Here is a 22,635-nt window from a genome sequence, read left to right as displayed (position 1 = left end):
CAAATGCTGTAAAAGAAAGCTGTGCACACTTAAATTGAATCCAAATTAAGGCGATGCATTCAAATGTATTCATCTAAAGTCTTTCTATATACTAGGTTTGTGAAATGATATCAACAAATTGATACGCTTATAGATCAAATCATTACAACTGTTTGATGGGCTTGTTATTATAACATTCCACTGAATTTTTTTTGACACATTGAGAAAATCACACATTCAGCAGTGGGTGGTGATTGTTTAGGATAATGCAGTTGTGATTTTCTGCACTATGTCACTAGTTAAGTCCTAGGGGGTTTACTCTGAGTGAATATTATCTGACCCTTTGTTTACAGACTGATCTGAGCCAAGCTCAATCCGATCACATCATGCCTTCCATGCAACATTTGGGACAAAATGATCCTCCGCTTGGAAAAATCATAGATCATTGCTCCTTTAATGTAAAATCCTCTCATTCTGTGTGAGGGTAAAGGACGTTACTGCAGTAGGGGCCATCGTCATGCCTGACTGCCATCCTGGAAGAAAGGACTATTTTGGCTGGATAATGCGGTCACACCACTGAGTGAAAGGAGGCCTTGAGAGAAGAGGGCAGAGATAAGATAATGGAGAACATTCCATTAAATGTAGCGATCTTATCATGCCGATGCTCAGGAAAGACTACTGCGCCGAGAACCCACCGCATCACCATCAAGTGGAAGGTGCATCTGTTACCATGGTACCCAGCTCAGGCAGCCCCTTTCATGTCTGTCAAGACCGGGAAGGAAGAGAGAGACTATATTTTAGTCTCGCCCAGCAGTTGTAGCTGAAACAGAGGCGTGTGAATGTGTGTGTGAGTGTATGAGTGTTTGCTACATGTATGCGTTTTTCAAGCTCACATCCCTTTTGTATGTGTATTTGATGCATGTATGTTCCTAGCTTACATCCCGGTGGTCCGGGATTAAGATGCCGTACACCGACAGAGACTCGTCATAGCATGAATCATTTAGTCACCACAGCAGAGTTGGAAATGTCATGTCCCATCAATGTGCATCACACCTGAGTGCACCCGAACCATTTACCGGCCTGGCAATGGAGTTAAAAAGAAGACTTGATTAAAGAGAGGAGCAGAGATTTTAGATGTAAACCACCATTTATTGCATTGGGAAGCAGTGAAGTACATTTTTTCCCCACAGAATAATTTGCAATACTGTATTTTCTGATATTGCAGTCCGTTGCGCAGTGGTTTGAAGCCAAGTGTCTTAACACTTAAACAAAATGAGGAGTGTGGATTTCAAATTCTTGATGGAATTACTTTTTTCCAATTTTCTGCGTCCTCACAATCTGACCTTTCCAAAGAATGGGATGCTACTTTGTCACAGTGGAAAATGCTGACTTGACCTTCCTTGGCAGTCAGATAGGCAATCCAATAACAGGCGCACCTGTACAAGTAACATGTCCAAACATCAGCCAAGCTAGTGTGTGTGTCTTCATCTCTCATACAAAACTCTATTTGTGTTTTGCTACAGTTTTGAAACAGTTAGTTTAAAAAACAAAAAGCAACATCAAGTAGATAATTCCTTAAACCACAATCAACACTAAACAGTAAATAGTACTTTATCATAATCTTTATTACAAGATATTAGGCCACTGTACAAATCAGTGAGAATGGGACAGTACTACGGAGAATTAAGACTGTTTCTCAAGGTTTGTCATTCAAAGCTGTAAACGAGGTGCTTCAAGAATACAGAGTTTCAGAGCGTCTGCCGTGCATGCATGATTTTATATTTGCCATGCATGAGTTGGTATCTCGGTGTTTTGAGAAGGGCCCTAAAAATGGCAACCCAATAAAACAACTGAATTGTACGACTTAATGTATAAAGCACAAAAAAATAAGTTTTCTCGTACAGTATTATTCCTCATGAGATTTGGCACAATAATGCACAATGCAATATAAATAGTTTATCAATAGGGTGTGTACAGTCAAGTTACATAATTAACCAATCCAGGTGAAAACCTGGGAAGCTTACAAACAGGTGGGAGGTACACTGTATATAAATGACTCATTAGCTGCAAAGTATACGTAACAAAAAACACTCAGGCAACATCAAGAATTGTTAAGTGAAGAAAAAAAAGAAATCACTCCCATTCATTTCAAGTTTTATCGACATACAAAAGAACGCCCCCTCTGGCCTTAAGTCTCTGCAAAACACATATTCCAAAGGATCAATAAATAAAGTCTTCAACACAGGACAAACCAGTTTTCCACTTTGTGCAAGAAAATATGGGCTACCCTTTCCATATTTACAAGTTGCCCTGGATCAAAGAGCAGAAATGATGATATCATAGGTTTGATTGATAAGATATAGGAGAAGTGTGTGCTTTAGTTTTATATCATATTTATTTCTGTATCATGTCCCTGATTTCTGCATTTCAACGGCGTGGTATCCTTCTTCCACCTCAACCCCCCACCCTCTGTTGTCTTCTACTGCTGTTGGATTTATGGCGAAACCCTGCAATTGAGGGTGTTTGTCTGTGTGCGTGTGTGTGTATGTCAGGGAGAGAGGGGGTCCACCTGGGGGTCTCCTTCGATGCCATCTCCCACCCTTGCCAGTCCTCCTCACCTGGATGGCCACAACCGACTGGGAGAGCAAGGCGTGGAAGTGCTGCTTGCTGCCACATGAGAGAAAGTGCTTATATACAGTGTCTTTGGATTAAAACTGCTCAACATCACCATTCAAAATTTCAAGAGTGTCTTTTGGGGGTTGTTGAAGCCGAGCGCTCTAAGCCTCTGCCGGGGTCTTCTCTGTTCCATTTTTCTGTGCTTCGTTGTCGCCATTCTCATCCTCAATAACAACTGTGGATGACATGGGAGAGAGTTAATGAGGAAAGGGAGGGGGGGTCTCACGAAGCACAACCAGAGACAGGAGGACATTAAAGCACAAAACCATCACCCCTACACTGCATGAGCAGTAGCGGTGTGTGCATGCAGGAGAGGTAGAGTAGCCTATGCAAAATACGTGCGTGTACATTTCTGCAGGTCTCTGCGGGTCCTCAACTACTTGCAATTACATGTCTGCCTGTGGCATCTTGGTCCGTGTAGTGTCTGTGTGCTCCTGTTAATGCAACTGTGTCTGTCCATGAGAGTACTACCACAAGGGAGCCTCAATTTCAGCGAGCATTTCGCGGGTCTCACCACACACAAAGAGCATTAATCGGTCATGCAAACACAAATGCCATATCTCAATCCTTCCGATTATTGGGGAGGGGACATTCAGCAACTCTGTTGGCTAGCATTCACAAGGCGTTTAACAGCACGCACTGCGCATCCAACTCGTGTTGCAATGCGAATGAAATATTTAATAACCCATACATCACACACGCATGCAAAAATAAACCAATGCGTCTGATATACGCTCTGTTTGAGACCACTTCCATGCAAAAGGTGTTGCCTTTCTGTCCTCACAGGGAACATCCTTAATTATGGTCCAGTGGTAACCTACGTGCGCATTCAACACATCACCTTACAAACGAACACGCCTTAATTATATAATTACCCCGTTTGCTCCTGCCTATTTGTCCGAGTTTCGGCGGACGTTTGTTCTGTGATCCATTGAAGAAGTTGTTGGTGTCTTGAAGACGACAGGTGAAGGAAAGGTGTCCCTCGTCGCCTTCATTTCCATAATGACTCATTTTTTCTTCGTTGAAAGGCAGCACTTCCGACATCTCCCAATGCGTCTTTATCACCAGGGCGCAGAAACTGAAATGTATAGCTGGTCGCCAAGCTGGTCGTCTGTGACAAACAAAAGCGAGGAAGAAAAACAAAGGTAATCTACTGACACGATCTAGCCCTTTCTGTTTACCCCGAAGACACGTGTCCGTCTCCGTAGGTACGCAACTGAAATAACGGTAAAGCGAAAGGTGCTCAGTGTTCTCCCGCATGGATCTCCGCTAACATTATTCAAAATTTCCAGTGCTTTTTTTCTGTTCCTTTTCTGCGCGTATTGCTTTGGAAATGGACGCGTACGAACAATAGAGCCGTGGAGCGCCCGCTGGTTTCGAGTGGCTGATCCCGTCGCACGGAGAATCCGAGTAAGAAATGCAAATTGAAGAGCGGTGCAAAACACGGATCCCGGGGAGACCTGGTGAGGGAGCTGTAAGGGGGTTTTCTGGTGCAGCTGAGAGAAGCTTCCAGTTGGAGTCGTGGTGTGCCAACTCTGCGGGATCCAGATGCAAAAAAACAAAAACAAATGGCGACTTGCACCCAAACGTGAATTAATTCGGGGGTTTTGGGGAAAGACGTCGTTTACGCGCCACCAGTCGACGAGTAACAAAACTCAAATCTGCCAACCTGTTATGCAATTTCACAAATGTGTAGATGTATTTGGTGGAAGGGATTCGAGCTGTCCACCACAGCTCACCAGACGATGGCAGTGTTTTATAGGCTGGGTAGTGACTTTTCGCCCCATGGTGCAGTTACATTTTTATTACGACGCTTCTGTGCCGTTGCCACCTGTTTTTCACACTCGGATTTCCGTAGTAATCTCAGCAGCGCTCAAAAATAAAAGATGGCGGACCAAACTCCGTAGAATAGGGGGTCCCTGCTCCATCTCGCCATCAGTTTGGGGGTCCTTGGCCTGAAAAACGTCGAAGACCCCTTTTCTGGACAATGACTGAAATATGTGTGTTCAGGACCATTCTGACTACTATTGTACAAAAAAGGAATACGTTTACTGTACATAATTAGATAATTATCCTATATTTCAAAGTCCAAAAGACCATTTATCAAAGTTTGAACTGCAATAAAAATACTTTCTCAATAATTACAGTCAAAGTCAAATACATGTGTTTAGGACATCTCGGACTACTGTTGTAAGAAAAGTGAAATATTTTTACTGTACAGATTTGGAGATTTCTTCAAAGTAAAAGCCCTTCAAAAACTCAAAAAATTTCTCCGTATCTGGACAGCAATAAAAACATATTTCTCAATAATTCCAGGCAAAGATCAATGTACTTGTGTTAAGGACCTCTCTGACTACTAGCATGATGAATATCAAGTGTTTTTACTGTACAGATTTGGAGATTTCTCCAAAGTAAAAGTCCCATAAGTATATGTTCAAAAAGATAATTTCTCCATATTTGAGCTGCAATAAAAAAAATCTTCCCAATAATTCCACACAAAGACCAATGCACATGTGTTAGGACCTCTCTGACTACTCTTTAAAAATTAAACATGTTCACTGTACAAATGTAGAGAATTATCCAAAGCAGAAGTCCTATTTTTGCAACTTCAAAAAGATAATTTCTAAATGTTTGAATGGCAATGAAAATACTTTTCTCAATAAGTCCAAAGGATGATTGATGAATGTGTTCAGGACATCTATTTATCCTCCATTACAAGTTTTAAATTTAAAGCAAATTTGGGGACTTGTCTTAAAAATATTTTTAATTCCCGTAAATGCTATCATAAAACCTAATAACATATGTAATTACACACCTAATATCTGACAATGAGTTACATACGTATTAACCTTCCGAACAAAATGTTTGATGGAAAACATGCAAAACATACTCGGATACTGATTTATCCAACTTTACTATTGAAATAATGCATGTGCGCCACTTCATACTCTTAAATATTACACCATTTAATCAGTTATGTAATGAAACATGTATTACATTTTTACTTTTTAATCATTCCATTCCAAATTGATGTAGCAAGAATGTAGCAAGTCATTATCTGGTATCTCCACCGTAACAACCTTCTCGATCCTTACCAGTCAGGCTGCAAGGCAGGCCATTCCACAGAGACTGCTCTCCTCGCTGTCTCAGAGCAACTCCACACTGTTAGAGCTGCTTCTCTCTCCTCTGTCCTCATCCTTCTGGACCTTTCTGCTGCATTTGACACAGTAAACCACCAGATCCTTATTTCCTCCCTTCAGGAACTTGGTGTCACAAGCTCTGCTCTCTCCCTTGTCTCGTCCTACCTTGACGGCCGCACCTACCGGGTAACCTGGCGAGGATCTGTGTCGGAACCTTGTCCTCTTACTACCAGAGTTCCTCAGGGTTCCGTCCTGGGTCCCCTCCTCTTCTCTCTCTACACCAACTCTCTCGGCTCTGTCATTCGCTCGCATGGCTTCTCCTACCACAGCTATGTTGACATCCGGTCCATGTGTGAGGTGGATCGCGCTGCCGAGAAACCGATGTAAGAAATACACTGCATGGATTTTGATTTTTTGAAGAATATTAAGGTATGTTATTGAGCGAACAATACCTGTTTGTAAAATGTTTAGAGTTTCTGACTGCTACCAATGTTAGCTTGCCCGAGTTCGCTAACCCTTAACGAGCCAACGCAAGCTAGCTTGTAAGCTAGCTCACAGCTAGCTAGCTTACAAGCTCTGCCCATCCGTCTTCTGGCTAAACTTGTTCAGACGTTTTACATCTTTGGATTCTTCGAGTTGACGCAGCGAGCGCCCTTTCGACGCAGGTCGCGCGAAATTGATGGTGATGTTATATTATTTTTCAATACGTGACGCATGCAAAGCGTGGTTGAAGGAAACTATAAAGTCACGTGAAGACGTTATGGTGTTTACATTTCGGTGAATCTTTGCGACTTCTGTGTATTTAATGACGCTAGTGCCGTTGTGATAGTCTTTCCAAAACACTGCCATAGTCAAAGTCAAGTCGACACGAGTAGCCATTGGTTTCATGCAACGTTAGTTAGATTGCAGTGGGGAAAGTCCCCCGTTAAAGCTGCAGTTGCGCTTGCACACCGTTCTTTGGCCTCATGAATTTGACCTTTTTATGTGCCCCTCTCGAGCTGTTAGCTGCATTAAGCTGCCTGTAAAAGATAAGGAAGGCGAAATCATCTCAATGTGCAGCATGGTGACGTTAGACAAGTGATATTGGTGATCTTAGCTAGCTTCTTTGACTCTTGTAGACTCAGCAGGAAGCATGACAAAACTAAGTATTTTTTAAAGTATAATTGTATTCATATCAATAGGGTATATGTATACACTAAGTCCCAATTTTTCCCTTTCAGAAAAAGTGCTCATGGCAACTCTGCTGCTTCATTACCACGGGATGCCAGTTCACTAAAGGTAAAATGCCAATAGCCTAGAATTTGGATGATATTTCAGTTAACAGATTCATGATCTGCCGGAGAACCAATTTTGCTTAAACTGTTAAGGTCATTCCATTGCTGCATGGTGAGTGCCACCACCACCAGCTTGTCTGGTGCCTCCAATGCCTCTGATGATACAGAGATTCTGTCCATGCACAGCTCATCACCGAGACAAAAGCAATGGCCTGAGTTTTTTGACATTCCAAATTTCTCAGTTGATGTGGAATTCCGACTGAGACAGGCTAATAAGGCATGTCTGCGCGAACAGACATACCTGAATATACCGAGAGACGCATAGTATTTTGGAAAAGCTTGCTGAAACGATTTACTTATTTGATGCCTATCCAAAAGAAGAAAGGATCCATTCCATGGCATTGCCACTAATTAGCAAACATCCCTGCCTGAAGGAACCAGGCTCACTAGATGGATGTTCTGTTTGGAAGAATAGATTCAAATTTAAGATGGGGAACTATCGCACTAAATTGAGAAGAGCGGGATGTGTAGAGGTTGCTATAAATGGGGGCAAACAAGGTATCCCTGAAATGGCATCAAAAGGCCGAAGTCACCAGAAAGGTTTGAGGTAAATTACCTCCCAGATCTCCCCGATGGTCATGATAAAGATAGCCTAGAGGCTGTGAGAAAGCTTCTAGTTGAGGAGATGAAAAGATGGAACCCCGGTGGAACTGTGATCGCATCAAAGATGGACCAGACCTTCGCACTGCGGAGATGGAAGATTGTGGAGGCCGGACCTCCAGTGACAACATTGAAGGAGAGGTGGCCAGGTCTTTTTACAGAAAGCCCATTAAGTAATATATATTATAGAGATATTCTCTCTTTTTTTGTTTTTTTCCCACTATGATAAACTGGATTTAGTCTGTCATTCTTTCTTTTTCGCAGAGTTTAACAGGATAGCCACCACAAACCTGCAGAATGACGTTTTTGATGCTCTGTACCCCTACACATCACGCTTTCTCGAAATATTATAAATATTAATAATATCTGGAAGTCCAAGAAAGGAGGTGTTGGAGAGACAATGTCTGAGCTTGTGCAGCAAATTGATTCACGGGTAAGTCTGTACTGTCAAACAGTCTGGTGACACTTGTTTCATTGTCACATTGACAAACATATTTTTATTGTCAGATTTGAATGTTGCATAATGATCTTTCTTTTGTTAATTCTCCACTTCTAGAAATCGGATGTGACAGCGATGCACACCCTTGTACTCCGAGGCCTCTCAGTTCTACTTGGTGATGACCCCAGTAACTTATACCACACCTGCTTTGTAAGTTCTTATAGTTGCATTCCATCCTAGACATTTGTGTTAAATTGTCATAATCAGCATGTGATTTCTTTGATTATGGCCAGAGTTTTGTGAGGTCACAGTGACTTTAGACCACCACATTTCAACCATGTGAGAAAGACTTGATACTTAATTTGCAATATAGCCACATATATTGCAGTGACAATTCGTTTTTGTTTGGTCTTACACAGGATTGTGACCATGATGATGCCTGGGCATCTGTTGGGGTGCTGACTGTCATCGGTGAAGATGTACTGCTCTCTCCAAATCGACTCCACCTTGACGCAGCGTCTACTGCCATCATTGTTATGGATGATGTCCTAAACTTACCTCTAGCACTTTGCCTCTGGTTTGGGCTATCATATGCCTTACACTTGGACTACCCTAAAGCCTTGAAAAACACTTTTAACTTCATTCAAAAAGCGATGGTTGGCTGGGGACAGAACAAACTTGCACCAAAACTTGCACCAAACTGTTAGAATTCTCCTGTTGCGTTAAAATATAAATGGCCGCATGAGTGACGTTCGGCATTGGATCCCACTCGTTGATCACAATAGTATAGTTTCAGTTTTTTTTTGTTATGTTCAATAAATATTCAAAATGTATTGGAGCCAAAATCCAAAAGTATGTTGTTGGATGTTTTTGTTTAAAATGTTGGTATTGCCCAATAATTCAGTAACGCTTGGTGTTTTTTTAATAATGTCGTTCATATGGTGTATAGACATACCTATTTTCTTTGACAATAGTTGCACACTGTCTCTTAAAAGTGTTTTAAACCAGCACAATACAATTTTAAACACGTAAGTGCTCTGTGCCCTTTTTGAGATGTAGTGATATTAAGCAACGCTGACTTTTAGGAACAATCCTGTTTTCAGCACTTTAAATCTCAATGTCTTGCCAAAATATGTGCTACACTGAGGCTCCTCCTATACTGGTGCCTCAACTGTTCAAAAGATGGACCCTTGTCTTGCTTCTGAGTAACTAAAACTGGTTTGTTGTTGCATTCAATTTAAAAATAACCAATGTTGTTATGGAAGTAAGAAAAAATAAAAGCATATCATATAATTGAACATTGTTTCTACTTTAATGTATTATGTATAACTAATTGGGATTTAATTTCAAGAGAACATTACCTGTAATATTTATTGTATTATTGTATAGGATGTTTGAAGCACTTAAGTTTCACGAGTAACGTGAACTTTGCTTTAAGGCAAATGGTTTGCATGGTTTAATCAAGTAAATTACTTTTCTGTTCAAGTAGATAATACTGATATATTTCTAGTTGCAGAACTTGTAACATTAGTTAGCCCAATTTAAATAAATGTGTTGTTTGTAATGCACACAAAGTATACTTCACTTGAAATAATTAAGTTGTTTGAAATGGTCATTTTAATTAGGCTATACTAGTTCAAAAGTACTCCTGACTGAGTATATCTTAGTTACTTCAACTCAAGTGTAAGTATACTACACTAAATAAGCTCGTTAGTACAACATATAATACATAATTAACTTTACTTGAATGTAAAAAGTTACTTACTTTTTTTAAGGCAATCGGTTTGCATGCTTTTTTTAAGTAAGGTTTACTAATCGGATTTTACAGTGCATGCTGTGAATGAATCCGGTCCAGTCTAAATCCAGGACATGGTCAAACCCGATATCCCAACCCACACACCAGGCTCTGCATCTGCCAAATTGCTTGTTCCTCCCTCACTGATGACAAAACAATCAACATGGGCTTGTTAACACGTTATAAATGTGTTAATGTACCAATCCGTAAAATTTAAGCTCTTTTAAATAATGGACCTTTTATTTTATTTTGGACCTATTCTTTATTTTACTTGATAAAAGCAGAGCTATTTGTAACCACTGCGAACTGAAATTATCTTATAAATTCACATGCCACCTCTGTCCGCGTGCTCACCTGTTTGTGAGCAGGCTTTTACCAGCGGACAGAGCGAGCACGCCCCACCCCCATCTCCATATAATGGTGTGGGAAACACTGCATTTAAAGGAGTCACACAGCATTGATGAAGCCAACTGGCTACCCAAAAACCACGTGGAGCCAAACACTATTTTGGATGCAGCGTGCAAGAAAACTGTCGAAAAAGCCAATGCAAGAAAGATTTGAAAAAATTGATAAAAAAGGTGGATGTTGTAATATTGTCCTTGTATAACTGCATCACTGAAAGTGTTTTTTGTCTTTCTTTAAATGAGATTCTCCAAATGAAATGCATAGGCTTTACAGACTAAAACTTCCTCCGCACAGTCAATTCCAGCAGTCACAATTGCATGAAAAGAACGCATGTCAAAGAACACACTAGTTCTTGTATCTCCTGACTTACTTTTTTAATGTACAAATGTTAAACATTTACTTTTGAGACTCTTTAATGTAGACGTGTATTAAAACATGTCTGTAAATGTGTAGTCATAAAAGTCTTGTACGCATTTATGCACGTCTTTGTCTGCAATTACTGGGGAACATATACTTACAGGACTTTTATTTTGGAGAAATCTCTTAATTTGTACAGTACAATTATTTAATTTTTTGTACAAGAGTAGTAGACAGGTCCTTAACACATTACATTACATGTCATTTAGCAGACGCTTTTATCCAAAGCGATTTACAATAAGTGCATTCAATCATAGGGATACAAACTCAGAAGAACAAGAAACAAGAAAGTGCAATTTTCCTCAAATAAGCCAATTTACAATTTGCTATAGATAAGTGGTGTTACAAGTACAATTTAAGTGCTACAATTGGTTAGTCTTTTAGTCGAGGTAGAGTCTGAAGAACTCATGTACATTGGTCTTTGTTTGGACTTAGTGAGAAAAGTATTTTCTGTTAGGGACCCAGTTTTCTTAACAGTTTTTCCCCCAGTCTGTGCTTTTGTTTTGCTTGTTTTGTTTTTCCACCTAGAGTTTCTAACCGTGTGTTCCGCCTCCAGCCCAGCTGTGGCTCATTCCGGGGATCACTTGTGACGAGCATAAAGACTCCTGCATTCCGTCGTCAGTCCGTCCCAGTACCCAAGCTGGTCTCAGGTACCGTTGAGACTGAGATACAGCAGCTAACCAGTTTTTCATGTTTTTGTTTGTTTTTGTATCAGACCCACGGAGTACACGTGACCTGTTTTTGAGTTGGACTGTGAGTATGGTGTCGGGCCTCGGGTTTCCACACCAGACCCTGCTTGAGCCGCCCCAGACCGCCAGACGTCGGAGGAGTTTCCCTCCCGACTCCAGTTGAGCCAGAGCAGCGCTTTCTGTTTCCCTTATTCACCTTGTTTGTTTTTTTGTGGAAAATAAAGCACGGCTGCTGCGTGTGCTTTTGGGTCCACCAAATACACCCCCCCCCCCATAACATTTTCATTGCCATTCAAACATTGAGAGAATCTTTTCGAAGTTGCAAAAATAGGACTTCTACTTTGGATAATTCTCTAAATTTGTACAGTGAAAATTCTTTGAAGAAATCTCCAAATCTGTACAGTAGAAATACTTCATATTCAGCATGCTAGCAGTCAGAGAGGTCCTTAACAAAGGTACATTGGTCCTTGACTGGAACTATTGAGACATTTCTTTTTATTGCAGCTCAAACATGGAAAAATTGTGTTTTTGAACATGCAATTATAGGGCTTTTACTTTGAATAAATCTCCTAATCTGTACAGTAAAAATAAGATCCAGTTTGAGAACATTTTTATGTTTTTTTCATCGCATAGGTGTTAAGGTAAAAGAGAGAATTTTCTCATCCACACTGCTGACAGTAGTGTTTCAGAATATCGTTTATACTATAAAACACATTTACAGTAAAGGACACGGCGCAAAGGACATGCAAGTCTTGACCCAGACACTATGTTGTTTCTCAAACATAACAGACAAAAAATGAAAGGTGATAATTGAGCCTCCAGCATAATTCATTTTATATGCCGTCAACTATTCATAGAAGAGGTGCAGTCATGACAAGATGTGATTTCATCCGAGGCTCATCTTTCACATCTCTATAACAACTCAGTTTCACTAATATTATCACAACCTCTGGCCATATTATAAACAGACTGGACCACATTGAACAAGGAAATATTCCTTCTTTATATATTTTTACTGAAACAATACGCTCTTGGGTTTTGTGTACATATGAGCGGTTTTAGCACAAAAACAGTCATACCAAAAAAAGGTGGAAAGGCGAAACCTCTAAGAATATTGGTGTCAATTAACAAAGGAGAGAACAATGAGAAAAAGGAGGAAAGAAAGGATGGATTATATGGAAGACATAATTAGAATAGACAGATAGCCATACCCTGAACTGGGTCCTCTGCAGTGGCGGCTGGTGGATTTTTTGGGGGGTTTTGCCAGCATGAATGCGATGCAAAAAAAGGATATCAAACACACATTATTACTTTGCAGTTAAATATTTAACATGTATTCTATTGATTTATATCTTATTCAAACAATTCAGTATATCAGTTGGCATAGCTGGCTCAAGCTCAGAGGGCTTTACAGTCTGTACAGACAACATCCTCTGTCCCGAAACCCACCATCGGCACAGGAAAAACTCCCCAAAAAATGAAAAAACCCTTCCAAGAGGGAAAAAAGGGAAGAAACCTTAGGGAGAACGTCAGAGGAGGGATCCCACTCCTGGGATGGACAGACTACAATGGATGCCATGTGTACAGAATGAACAATGTATAATACATGCAATTCCTATGACAGAAATGATTCAAGTAATTGTGAGTAGTAAGCCAGGCGCACAGCAGGACCACTGCAGGGGCAACCACCATCAGATAGAACCACCATCTACAGAAGCCTGTGTGGTGCGGAAATAATAATGATGATGATGATGGCAGCAGCAGGCGTCAGCAGGGCCATGGCAGGTGTCAGGACCAGGGTCCAGAAGGAACTACGATCTACGGAGACCTGCTAGGGGAGAAAGCACAAAAAAAAACTCCCGGAAAGAAGCTGAATTAGTCATGTGCATTAATAAAACGTGAATTATGGTAGAACGAGAGCGTGAGAGAGGAGCTCGGTGTGTCCTAAGAAGTCCCCCGGCAGTCTAAGCCTATAGCAACTTAACTAAGGGCTGGTCCGGGCTAACCTGAGTCAAAATCAAATATAAGCAAAATCAAAGAGGAAAGTTCATCTTAAAAGAGCTGACCAAATCTGCCCCCCGGACTGAAAGTGGAAGCTGGTTCCACAAAAGAGGAGCTTAATAACTGAAGGCTCAATGCAAGGTGAAAGACAGTATCTCTCTTCTCTCAATCTTTCTGGACTGACCTCAGTTCAGTGTGTGGTTAAAGACAGCCTCTCCTGAATCTTTTCTTTCCGAACTGACTCTGGTCAGTGTAAGGATAAGACTGTAGGATCTCTTTAAATCAAGCTTTACAAACTGATGATGGTCAATCCAAGGTTAAGACTGCAGTATCTCCTCAGATCAATTGTCTATGAGATGTTGAAGACAGCCTATTCAAATCAACTTTCCAAATCGGCTTACGTCGATGACAGGATTAAGGATTTAGGCCTCTCTAACCCAAACCATTTTCTAGCTGCTCCAGAGAAGTCCGGCTGCCCCAGCCTTCACTTCCGGCCCAAGCAGCTCCCCAAACATATGCTTTGCTTTGAGTCCTTTTCATGTCCCTCCACATATAGTGTTACTTACAAACAGAGGTTTAACTATGTGAGGAACACACATGGTGTACAAACATAGCCTGCAAGCAACACCTCAGCAATGTGGTCGGTAGCTTAGCTAGCTCCCTTCCTGAGCTCTCCCCTCCTTATCTCACAGACACACACACTACTTCCCCTCCACATGCATGAATTAATTCTTTTTTTTTAATTTGTAATATTAGGATATTGTATAATAGCTTTTGTTCATTTCAAATGGTATTGATCAGATTTGTACTGTTGGAAGTTAATAAACCCTGTTATACTTTAAGGAGCAGTTTTCTGTGATTTCTTTGTTGCATATGTCTACTGTAATGCTGGCTGGAAACATATCTAGTATACGAACTAAAATCTTCAATTCCTTGCTCTTAATGAGACTTTATGAGACTTGAGATTTATAGTTTGGTTATTAGTTATTAGATGGTGCTCCATTATTTATTTATTTTGTGAATTATCTTAGCAATTATTAATAATTCTATTGATATCAATGATTTAATTACACACTAGCTATTGACCAACACATTGCCACTACACCGTGCCCAACAAAATGGTGCCCCATGTGAGGCCATCCCCCAAAAAATGATGCCCCACGTAAGGCCATTCCCAACACAAGTATTTCCAATACAATTTCATCTTGGAGCAAAGTTCAAGCAAAACCGTCAGGTGGCATTTTAGATTCATAAGGGGATTTAAAAACAATATATATTCAGGAGGCAGACAAACCTGATTGTATCTTGATGAGCCTTTAACCAAGCTAGAAAGGTTTTATACAACTTATAGTTGACAGCCATGCTCGTAAAAACTAGTGGCATTTGAAAACGAGCACTAATGGATGTGAGATTATCTGATTATTGCACAAAATGAAAAGCCAAGTGAACACCTCAGTCATTGAGATTTGTCATTCAGGGAAAAGAAGTATCTGTTCCAAATGTCATTCTTACCCGATGTTAAAGTTTGCTGCTGTCAGTATGTAGTACCTGTGAACCAGCGATCTACTGCAGAAGTGTTGGCCCCTGTTGCTTTGTAGTGACACAATGTATTTGATGGTGTTTGGTGCAGAGGTGTGGCCACCTACTATAGGGCCCTGCATACACCCATAACCTGTACAAATACAACAATATTTGTTTGTACGTCCTTTTAAAAAAATGAAAGGGTTCCTTATAGCTTTCCGCAAAATACCCCAAACATCCCTGCACATGTATGTGGATGTCGGTCATCCTTAAAAAGTCAATTTTCTGAATAATCGAGAGCCATGTGAGAGCAAAAGAGAAGCATAAAGCCAGAGTCCCCACAAATCACCCTTTCAAGACCATTGACAGAGCCTCACAATTAGTATTTTTTCTGTAAACTGGGAGGCCGCTGTGTAATCCAATATAACCCGACCATCTGTCACACCTCACTAAGCTCTGAAACATTGGTGGGGGCTCTGAATTCCTTCCTTATGCAACAGATCAACTAATGTACACTGAAGCAGTAAAAACTATTCCCTTCAAATAGAGTCTTCGAAACTGTGACCATAGACAGAAACTTGCACAAACATGCTTTTTTGATTGGATAGATTGGACAGAGCCCGATAGGGCTAGCTGTTTCCCCCTGTTTCCTCTCTTTATGTTGAGCTAAGCTCATTGGCTGCTGGCTTTAGCTTCACATTTACCGCACAAACAATGAAACATTAGACATTAATCTTCTCATCCAACTCCCTGCAAAAGATGACAACGTGCATATTTCATATTCCTAATATTAGTATTCCTTCAAATATTGGATTAAACCATTTCAACCGGCTACTTCTAACATGTATTGATACAAAAGTCCATCAAGCTGCAAAAGAATAAAACATTTAAAATAAATCCTCACATATTTTGTTTGTAAAAGTGAAAGAAACATGGACTCAGAGTGGACTGTCTTGACGTCCAGTAGGACTTGCTGCTTGAAAACAGTACGAGTCCTCACATCACCTTTATCCTTGAGTTTCTACTGAAAAAGAGTGTCACACAATAGACCACATCATAGTTTAATTTCATCTTCACTGCATGTTTAATTTCATCTTCACCGCATGTTATCTAACTCTCCTGTCATTTCAGATCCTCCCACATCATCAGCTCGTTACCCTCACCTGGTTCTTCTTGCGAGAACTCCTGAAGCACATCCCCTCATCAGCTACTCACTATTTAAGGCCGTCACATTTGTTTGTTCCCTGCCAGATTGTCTTGTGTGCATGCCAAGTTTTCCAGCGTTTTTCCGATTACTAATATCCCGTCCTGACCTAGCCTGCCTTCTCTTCACCACGAATTCTGTTTCTGAACCCTGCCTGTCCCCGTTTACGGATTTCCTGCCTGCCCCTCTGGATTTGTTTGCCCATTGAACTGCTATCCCGGTTTTGACCCTGCCTGTATCAGTAAAGAACTTTTGATGGGATTCTGCCTCTGAGTTGTGCTTTTGGGTCCTTATACCTGTAATCTTTACAAAGGGGTTTTAATCTCATCCTCCATCATGACGTGCAGAACCAGGGAGCAGCATTTATTGGCTTGGTTTCGTAGCTGAGGGGAGATCAATATCCAACTCAAGCTATACCCAGAGGTATTCTACGTAAACTGGACGCATAAGTGTTTCTCTGTATGAGTATGAATCATGTCTGCAATGATAACACCTTATCGTGCGCCTGATCATCATCACTATCATAATCATCATTAGCAGCAGCCTTCTGGCAAGTCAGCATTGTCCACAGCATGGGGGGGGGGGGGGATCTCACCTGACCTCTTGTCCCACATTTAGAGTGGGCTGAATAATTGATGCGAATGGGAGTGAAGGCTTTGTGTGGCCTTCCAGGTGTTTCCTGACTATTTAGATTTTCGTTTGCATGAACAAATATGACTCAAGCAAACTTTTAAAAATATATTTTACCTGAATTTATTCTTTACAATATATTGACCAATAAAAGCAAAGTGTCCGAAGCAAGTAGCGGCAATCTACTCTCTCTCCGATAATCCACATTACCGTTACAATCTTTGTATCGGAAACTGTGGTGGAAATTGTGGATTTAGCCCTTGTAAGAAATCAAAAGTATCATAAACTTGTTTGTGATTAAGTATTTATTACAAACTAGAATATAGAAAAAGAATACAGAAATCATCAACAGAAGTCGTACAGAAGTATGCTGAAGTCAAATGACTACAATTCAGCTGAAAAGGGGCAGATGGTTCTTTCTCACTCAGAGGAGCTACAGGAGGTTTTATACACTTCAGGGAGGTTTGTGCTGTTTCAGCACGGGAGAGCCCCCCCCGAAAGAGAAATGTATGGAAAAGTACCAGACGACGTAGGGGAGACACCGTGATCCTCCCTTAATGGGTCCCAGTCAATTAATAACATTTAAAAGGTCAGTCAGGGCACGTATGGGTCCATCTGTTGAACCCTTATCTCACCCTGGACTGCCTTAGGTCACAGGCTCACATAAAAGGTCACATTCCTGAGAGCCTCACCCTATGCAGGCTCAACAATTCTTCCCCGACAGAAACAAGCTTGAAGCAAAAGTTACAAGATTTATTCTGACCAAAACTGTCTTTCTCCGCAGACTGATTAACCTCAACTGGAGGCTGTTATCTGTCACGTAGTGAGTAGCGTGACTAAAGGAGAATTTCAAAATGTTTGATACTTAATCACTAAATATATTTATTACAAGCCTAATTAAGCTCTCATATTTTCTTTTTTTTGCTATTCAACAATTATTTTTTACAGCCTTAAAGCAGAACCAGGTATCTTCGGCTTGGGGGATTTAGAGTAACGTTTTCTAGGCTAACCGGAGTGATGTGACAGTAGTTGCAATCTTGAAGTGAATATGTGTCCTTTCCAACATTTTGTTAAATGCTGTGAGAGTTGCATCATAAGACAATATATTCATTAGCCAAATGCCTTCCATAAAGAGGTACGTTATCTACATCCTTTATTATTGCATGAACTCAGCCATTGTAGATGAATATTATACATCTTAAATCTATAGCTTTAGAATATTGATTTTTACAGTACCATGTCAGGCATTTACAATTTACTAGTTTAGCCACCATACCAGTTGAGCTCAAACTTTCACCAACTCAAGATTTTGCCGTGTCCGGTTGTTGTTTTTACTTGCAACTAATATTTAGTACGGCTTTGTTGATTAAACCACAACACAGTCTGGATGTGGCAAATGTGTGTGCATGTATTGATTACATTTCAGCGACACAGGCTCTTTTTAAACTGCCTACTCACACGTCTACAAATGCAGTTTTATACCGGGCATCTGCCCCACTCTCTATTACAGACGCACACACACATACACACACTAAAGTATCCTGTTTGTCATCTCAGCTTTGCACTTGAGGGAGAACGGGGGACAGTATCACCTTACACCTTCACTGCTGGGGATTGTAGACTGTATGAAGGCCGAGTTACGGACCAAATGCCCCCGCGGGTGGGAACAATGTAAAAAATACTGATGGGAAACTAATTGAGAGTGACACCTGGGGAGATGGAACAATCTGAGAGCAGATTGACTGAAGACAAGAGTTACAATGTATCCCTGCTGTATCGGGCTGAGCATCATTAACAAATGCCTGTGGCGCTGGTTTGGTCTTGATGGTTTTATGTTGACTCTTAGTCGATTTTAGGGGAAAAGAGAGCCACTAAAGACAGCCAATGTAACTCAGTCCAATCACATAAACAGGGTTTGAATGCTGAGAGTATAGAGGGTGCACCAAAATATTATATCCAGACATCATTTTGGCACACTATCTGTAACATCATTGGATTGGATGTCTAGCGAGTATAGTGTGTCATTTCAGTAGTGTAACAATAGGCTGAATCGATGAGAACAATGCCTTTGAAAGAAAGATGTAATGAAGGAGAAGGTGGGGGGAAAATCATGTACTAGGTCATTCTAGTAGCTGTATGGATGCTATTAGATATACGGCAGATAATGGCTGGGAACAATGAGAGTGAGGCAGTTGGATACATTATAAAAAAGGCCTGACAAGCCTTACTGTAGATGAGGGTGTGAGATTGTGCATGCCGCTGCATGGATGGTTGGACGGTTTTCTTACTTGACTCTTGACAAGGTGAGACAGTTTTATACAAATTAAATTGAGTTGGAATGTCTACTGTATTCATTAGCTACACCAGTTGAATCGCTTAAAATGAATGAGTTTAAACTTGAAACTGGTTGGAAAAAATATGTTTCTGTTTATTTCCCTGAGTTGAAGAAGCAAGGCAATTAATGTGAAGTGTTCCCCTGCGTAGTTCATTTCGGACAATGTACCGCAATTCTAAAATGCAAACCACTTGAACAGACAGCACTGATTTTACCTTACGAAATCCTATGGAAGGAAAACCTTAAATGTGCAGGAGGGAAAACATTTTTTCGTAATGAGTTTTGATCATTGGGAATTGACAATACGGCATCTTCAAACAAAGGCATCATTTTACTCCTATAAAATGAGAACATTGATAAATATTGCATTAGGATACAGATTGCACATCACTATTCATTCTTTTAATTTATTTTTGGTAGCCACTAAAATGAACCTGGCTCCGTTCTGCCACCTATCACTGCTCCTCCTGCTTTTGGTAAACCCGACAGGTAAATCAAATATATTTACAATAAATACTGTCTTCTGAACCTTTACACCATCAGTCACACAGGGCTGACTCCATATGAAAACTAGGAGCTGCAAGCTTTTCCCATGTTATGGAATAGAACCTCTCTGTCACGTGTGTTATATCCCCCCCTCGGCTCTTAGGTGTGCATGGGGCGAGAATCATCGGGGGCGAAGAGGTACAACCCTTTTCCATCAAGTATCAGGCCTCGATCCTGTTCTTGAACTACCACTTCTGTGGAGGCACCCTCATCCACAAGCAGTGGGTGGTGACTGCTGCCCACTGCTGGCGACCGTAAGCTACTGCAGTGCTACGTCTGCCACAGGTTTTACTAAATGACCATAGAAATACATACTGCACCTTGCATTTGAATCTCACAGCTGTTTTTAAAATGATCCAGAACTTATATAAGAAGGAATTGTCTGACTGTCTAATCTTTAGTTGATGGACAAGCGGTTCCTGTTCTTTACCTTCTGCTGTGCTCTCCTAGGAGTCACCTGATCCAAGTGGTCTTGGGTGATCATGACATAACCAAGCAGGAGGGTCCTGAGCAGAGGTTCAAAGTTGCCTTGGTCATCAGTCACAGCCAGTACAAATATTGGACTTTTGACAATGATATTATGCTGCTTAAGGTAAGGGATGTGACGCAGGATTTTAATGCAGATATAGACTTGATGTTCCCGTGCTGGGGCTTAAGATTAAACTGTTTTCAGACACTGATTATACGTTGGATCAAAAATCATGTGTCAGTAACCTGCATCACAACGCTGACGTAGACATAACAATGCTATGATGAATATGCAAAAAAAACTTGCAAGCGCTGTACATTCACATTTCTAAATGATGTATGTGCTGTTTCATGTTTGCGTTGCTTCTCAAGGGACCCTTGGCATAGAGTTGTCCTTTTGTGGTAAAAGCAGATGGGTTTTATTTTGCTATTTTGACAAGATGACTAGTACTTACTGGAGCTTTACTTATTATTCATTCTATTTGTTGGCTCAGTATTGAACTGAGACTGACTCAATGGAAAGGGTTTTTAGAGGCTTCACTTTCATGGAATTTTGTTTTCAGGAATGTTGTGGATTGTTAATGAAACTGAATTCCCAGTAAACTATAATAATGTTGTCATTGAAATACACTATACACAATCCTTTACCACCTATTGAAAGAGACCTGATTGAGAGGCTGCTAAATGAATGTATTCAATATGCTTCACATTAATCTATTTATTCATCCATCTCTGTCGTTTCTTGTTTTATTCGTTCTATTCTGTTTTACTCGTGGTTTGTATGCAATTTCAATGAGTCATCAGTGAATAGCCCTGACAGCAGAGGTCATTTAGAAGAGCAATAACCCTGCTCACGTTTGCATTAAAATAGAAAAAGTACATTGCTACATCCAGAATTAGCAGTCTGCGTTGAAAACCTGAAACATATATGTTCTCTGTGGGTCAGTTGGACCGCCCAGCTGACATCAACGGCATTGTCCAGCCGGCCTCCCTGCCAGACCCGGACTCGCCACCCTTGGCTGACTTTGCCCAGTGCACCGTCAGTGGCTGGGGTGTGACTTGGCTGTACAGCTACGAGCTGTCCCCCGTACTCAAGTCTGTCAATGTAGACATCTTTAACAACTGTCAGTATTACTACTACTTCAGGGTCACAGACAACATGATCTGTGCTGGATCTCTCTCTGGGGGGAGAGACTCCTGTCAGGTGAGCCATGAAGTTGTAATCACTGTTATGATAAGATGTCCATTTAAGGCGGCGTTTACCCGAGAGTTATCCCCCAAAATATTTTTAAGACTTCCACCTGATTGAAGAGCGTATTACTCTCAAAATGTGTGACAGAAAAGTAACTTCTTTTTCTGGCGCTGTTAAAGCTGCATTTATGGATTTATTTGGCCACCTGGGGGCATTGTAACAAAAAGGAAGCACGTCAGTCACATATTGTCTCCTTATAAAAATAGAAAACATATTTATTTGGAGTTATGTTTGACTGAACGTTTTCTTTAAAAATGTCATACTGTGGATTTGTCCCAAGCTGTCGACTCTCTCAGCATTGGCCTTGCAAAATTTAGGATGATTTTCAACCCAAGAAATTGAGAGATTGCCATAAATTTGGTTAGAAACTTTCAACATTTACCTTATTGCTTGTTTTTTGTTTCACCAACGTATACGGGGGAAAACAATCTTGCTCTTTAGTCGCTAAATGCATACCATGTCCACCAGTTAATACCAAACCAATAACAAACCAAACCTGAATACAACATTTTTACTGTTTCCTCTTCCATCCTCAGGGGGACTCAGGAGGACCTCTTATGTGTAATGGTAAATTCATGGGCATTGTATCGTGGGGCATCGGTTGTGCCAATCCGTACTACCCGGGCGTGTACACCAAAGTCAGAAATTACCTCGGATGGATCAACTGGGTTACTCAAAACAGCTGAAGAGACTCTTAATAAGAGGCTCACCTAGAACTCTACTGTGATGAAGATTCAAGTCAATCCTAAAGGAACCAAAGGCCTTGCTGGATATTTTAGTTATCTTGTATGTGGTACATTTAGTCAAAAAAACAAATAATCTCTAGCACACACCCTGTGAGTATGAACCCAGTCAATATAAACAGTGACGTTTTGTTTTTGTAACACTTGAATGATCAGAAAGACGAGACTGCTTATGGTGAAAAAAGGTTTGACATGCCATGATAAAGATAAATGCACTTTGTATATTACTTCTTTCATTAGGTTGTGGTGTTTTCCAGAAAACGTATTAATACATTTCACAGATTTTGATGATTTTGGTCTTCGAAGCCTCCATTTCTCCATTGAAATAAAAGCAGGACTCAACAATAAAGATAAGTCTTTTCTAAAACTGTCTCTGCTGTTACTGGTAAAAAAAAGATATGAAACAAAAGTAATGAGGAATAAAATCTTGTTTAGTCATATACGTATGTCACAACATCCTG

At 40.6% G+C, this 22,635-nt stretch overlaps 3 protein-coding genes across 4 annotated transcripts; 2 read left to right on the top strand and 1 right to left on the bottom strand.

The window, feature by feature from the left end:
- Positions 1-1,583: 1,583 nt before the first annotated feature.
- Positions 1,584-5,885, bottom strand: camk2n1a (calcium/calmodulin dependent protein kinase II inhibitor 1a). Of its 2 annotated transcripts, XM_078092429.1 has the most exons (3): positions 5,751-5,885; positions 3,531-3,766; positions 1,584-2,830 (listed from the first exon to the last, which is right to left on the bottom strand). In XM_078092429.1, the coding sequence occupies exons 2-3, from the start codon at positions 3,697-3,699 to the stop codon at positions 2,757-2,759; spliced, it is 243 nt and encodes an 80-aa protein (XP_077948555.1). In that variant the 5' UTR covers positions 3,700-3,766; positions 5,751-5,885; the 3' UTR covers positions 1,584-2,756. The 2 variants fall into 2 exon arrangements, with proteins under 2 accessions (XP_077948555.1, XP_040059894.1); XM_040203960.2 differs by lacking the exon at positions 5,751-5,885 and having other exon boundaries at positions 3,531-5,691.
- LOC144388903 (uncharacterized) lies at positions 5,207-9,466 on the top strand. The gene is made up of 5 exons (XM_078091710.1): positions 5,207-5,215; positions 5,916-6,178; positions 7,016-7,073; positions 8,286-8,378; positions 8,588-9,466. The coding sequence occupies exons 1-5, from the start codon at positions 5,207-5,209 to the stop codon at positions 8,873-8,875; spliced, it is 711 nt and encodes a 236-aa protein (XP_077947836.1). The 3' UTR covers positions 8,876-9,466.
- A 9,557-nt stretch (positions 9,467-19,023) lies between these two features.
- Positions 19,024-22,537, top strand: LOC120835279 (trypsin). The gene is made up of 6 exons (XM_040204071.2): positions 19,024-19,133; positions 19,586-19,654; positions 19,815-19,965; positions 20,162-20,303; positions 21,126-21,383; positions 21,968-22,537. Exons 2-6 carry the CDS (start codon positions 19,594-19,596, stop codon positions 22,115-22,117), a joined length of 762 nt encoding a protein of 253 aa, XP_040060005.1. The 5' UTR covers positions 19,024-19,133; positions 19,586-19,593; the 3' UTR covers positions 22,118-22,537.
- Positions 22,538-22,635: the final 98 nt, after the last annotated feature.

This window comes from Gasterosteus aculeatus, chromosome 17 (assembly GCF_964276395.1).
Source record: "Gasterosteus aculeatus chromosome 17, fGasAcu3.hap1.1, whole genome shotgun sequence".
In the NCBI taxonomy this organism is placed as follows: Eukaryota; Metazoa; Chordata; class Actinopteri; order Perciformes; family Gasterosteidae; genus Gasterosteus; species Gasterosteus aculeatus.
Note: the sequence above shows the minus strand (reverse complement) of the source record. Positions and strands in the feature narration are given on the sequence as shown.

What these genes read in the sequence shown, in the direction of transcription:
- LOC144388903 (XM_078091710.1), top strand. An exon ending in CGCGCTGCCGAGAAACCGAT is followed by an intron (nt 6,179 to 7,015) that starts GTAAGAAATACA and finishes TTTCCCTTTCAG; the next exon opens with AAAAAGTGCTCATGGCAACT. An exon ending in ACTTATACCACACCTGCTTT is followed by an intron (nt 8,379 to 8,587) that starts GTAAGTTCTTAT and finishes GGTCTTACACAG; the next exon opens with GATTGTGACCATGATGATGC.
- LOC120835279 (XM_040204071.2), top strand. Translation starts at nt 19,594, where the DNA reads ATGAACCTGGCTCCGTTCTGCCACCTATCACTGCTCCTCCTGCTTTTG. An exon ending in GCTTTTGGTAAACCCGACAG is followed by an intron (nt 19,655 to 19,814) that starts GTAAATCAAATA and finishes CTCGGCTCTTAG; the next exon opens with GTGTGCATGGGGCGAGAATC. An exon ending in GGGGGAGAGACTCCTGTCAG is followed by an intron (nt 21,384 to 21,967) that starts GTGAGCCATGAA and finishes TTCCATCCTCAG; the next exon opens with GGGGACTCAGGAGGACCTCT.
- camk2n1a (XM_040203960.2), bottom strand. Translation starts at nt 3,915, where the DNA reads ATGCGGGAGAACACTGAGCACCTTTCGCTTTACCGTTATTTCAGTTGC. An exon ending in AATAGGCAGGAGCAAACGGG is followed by an intron (nt 2,831 to 3,530) that starts GTAATTATATAA and finishes TGTCATCCACAG; the next exon opens with TTGTTATTGAGGATGAGAAT.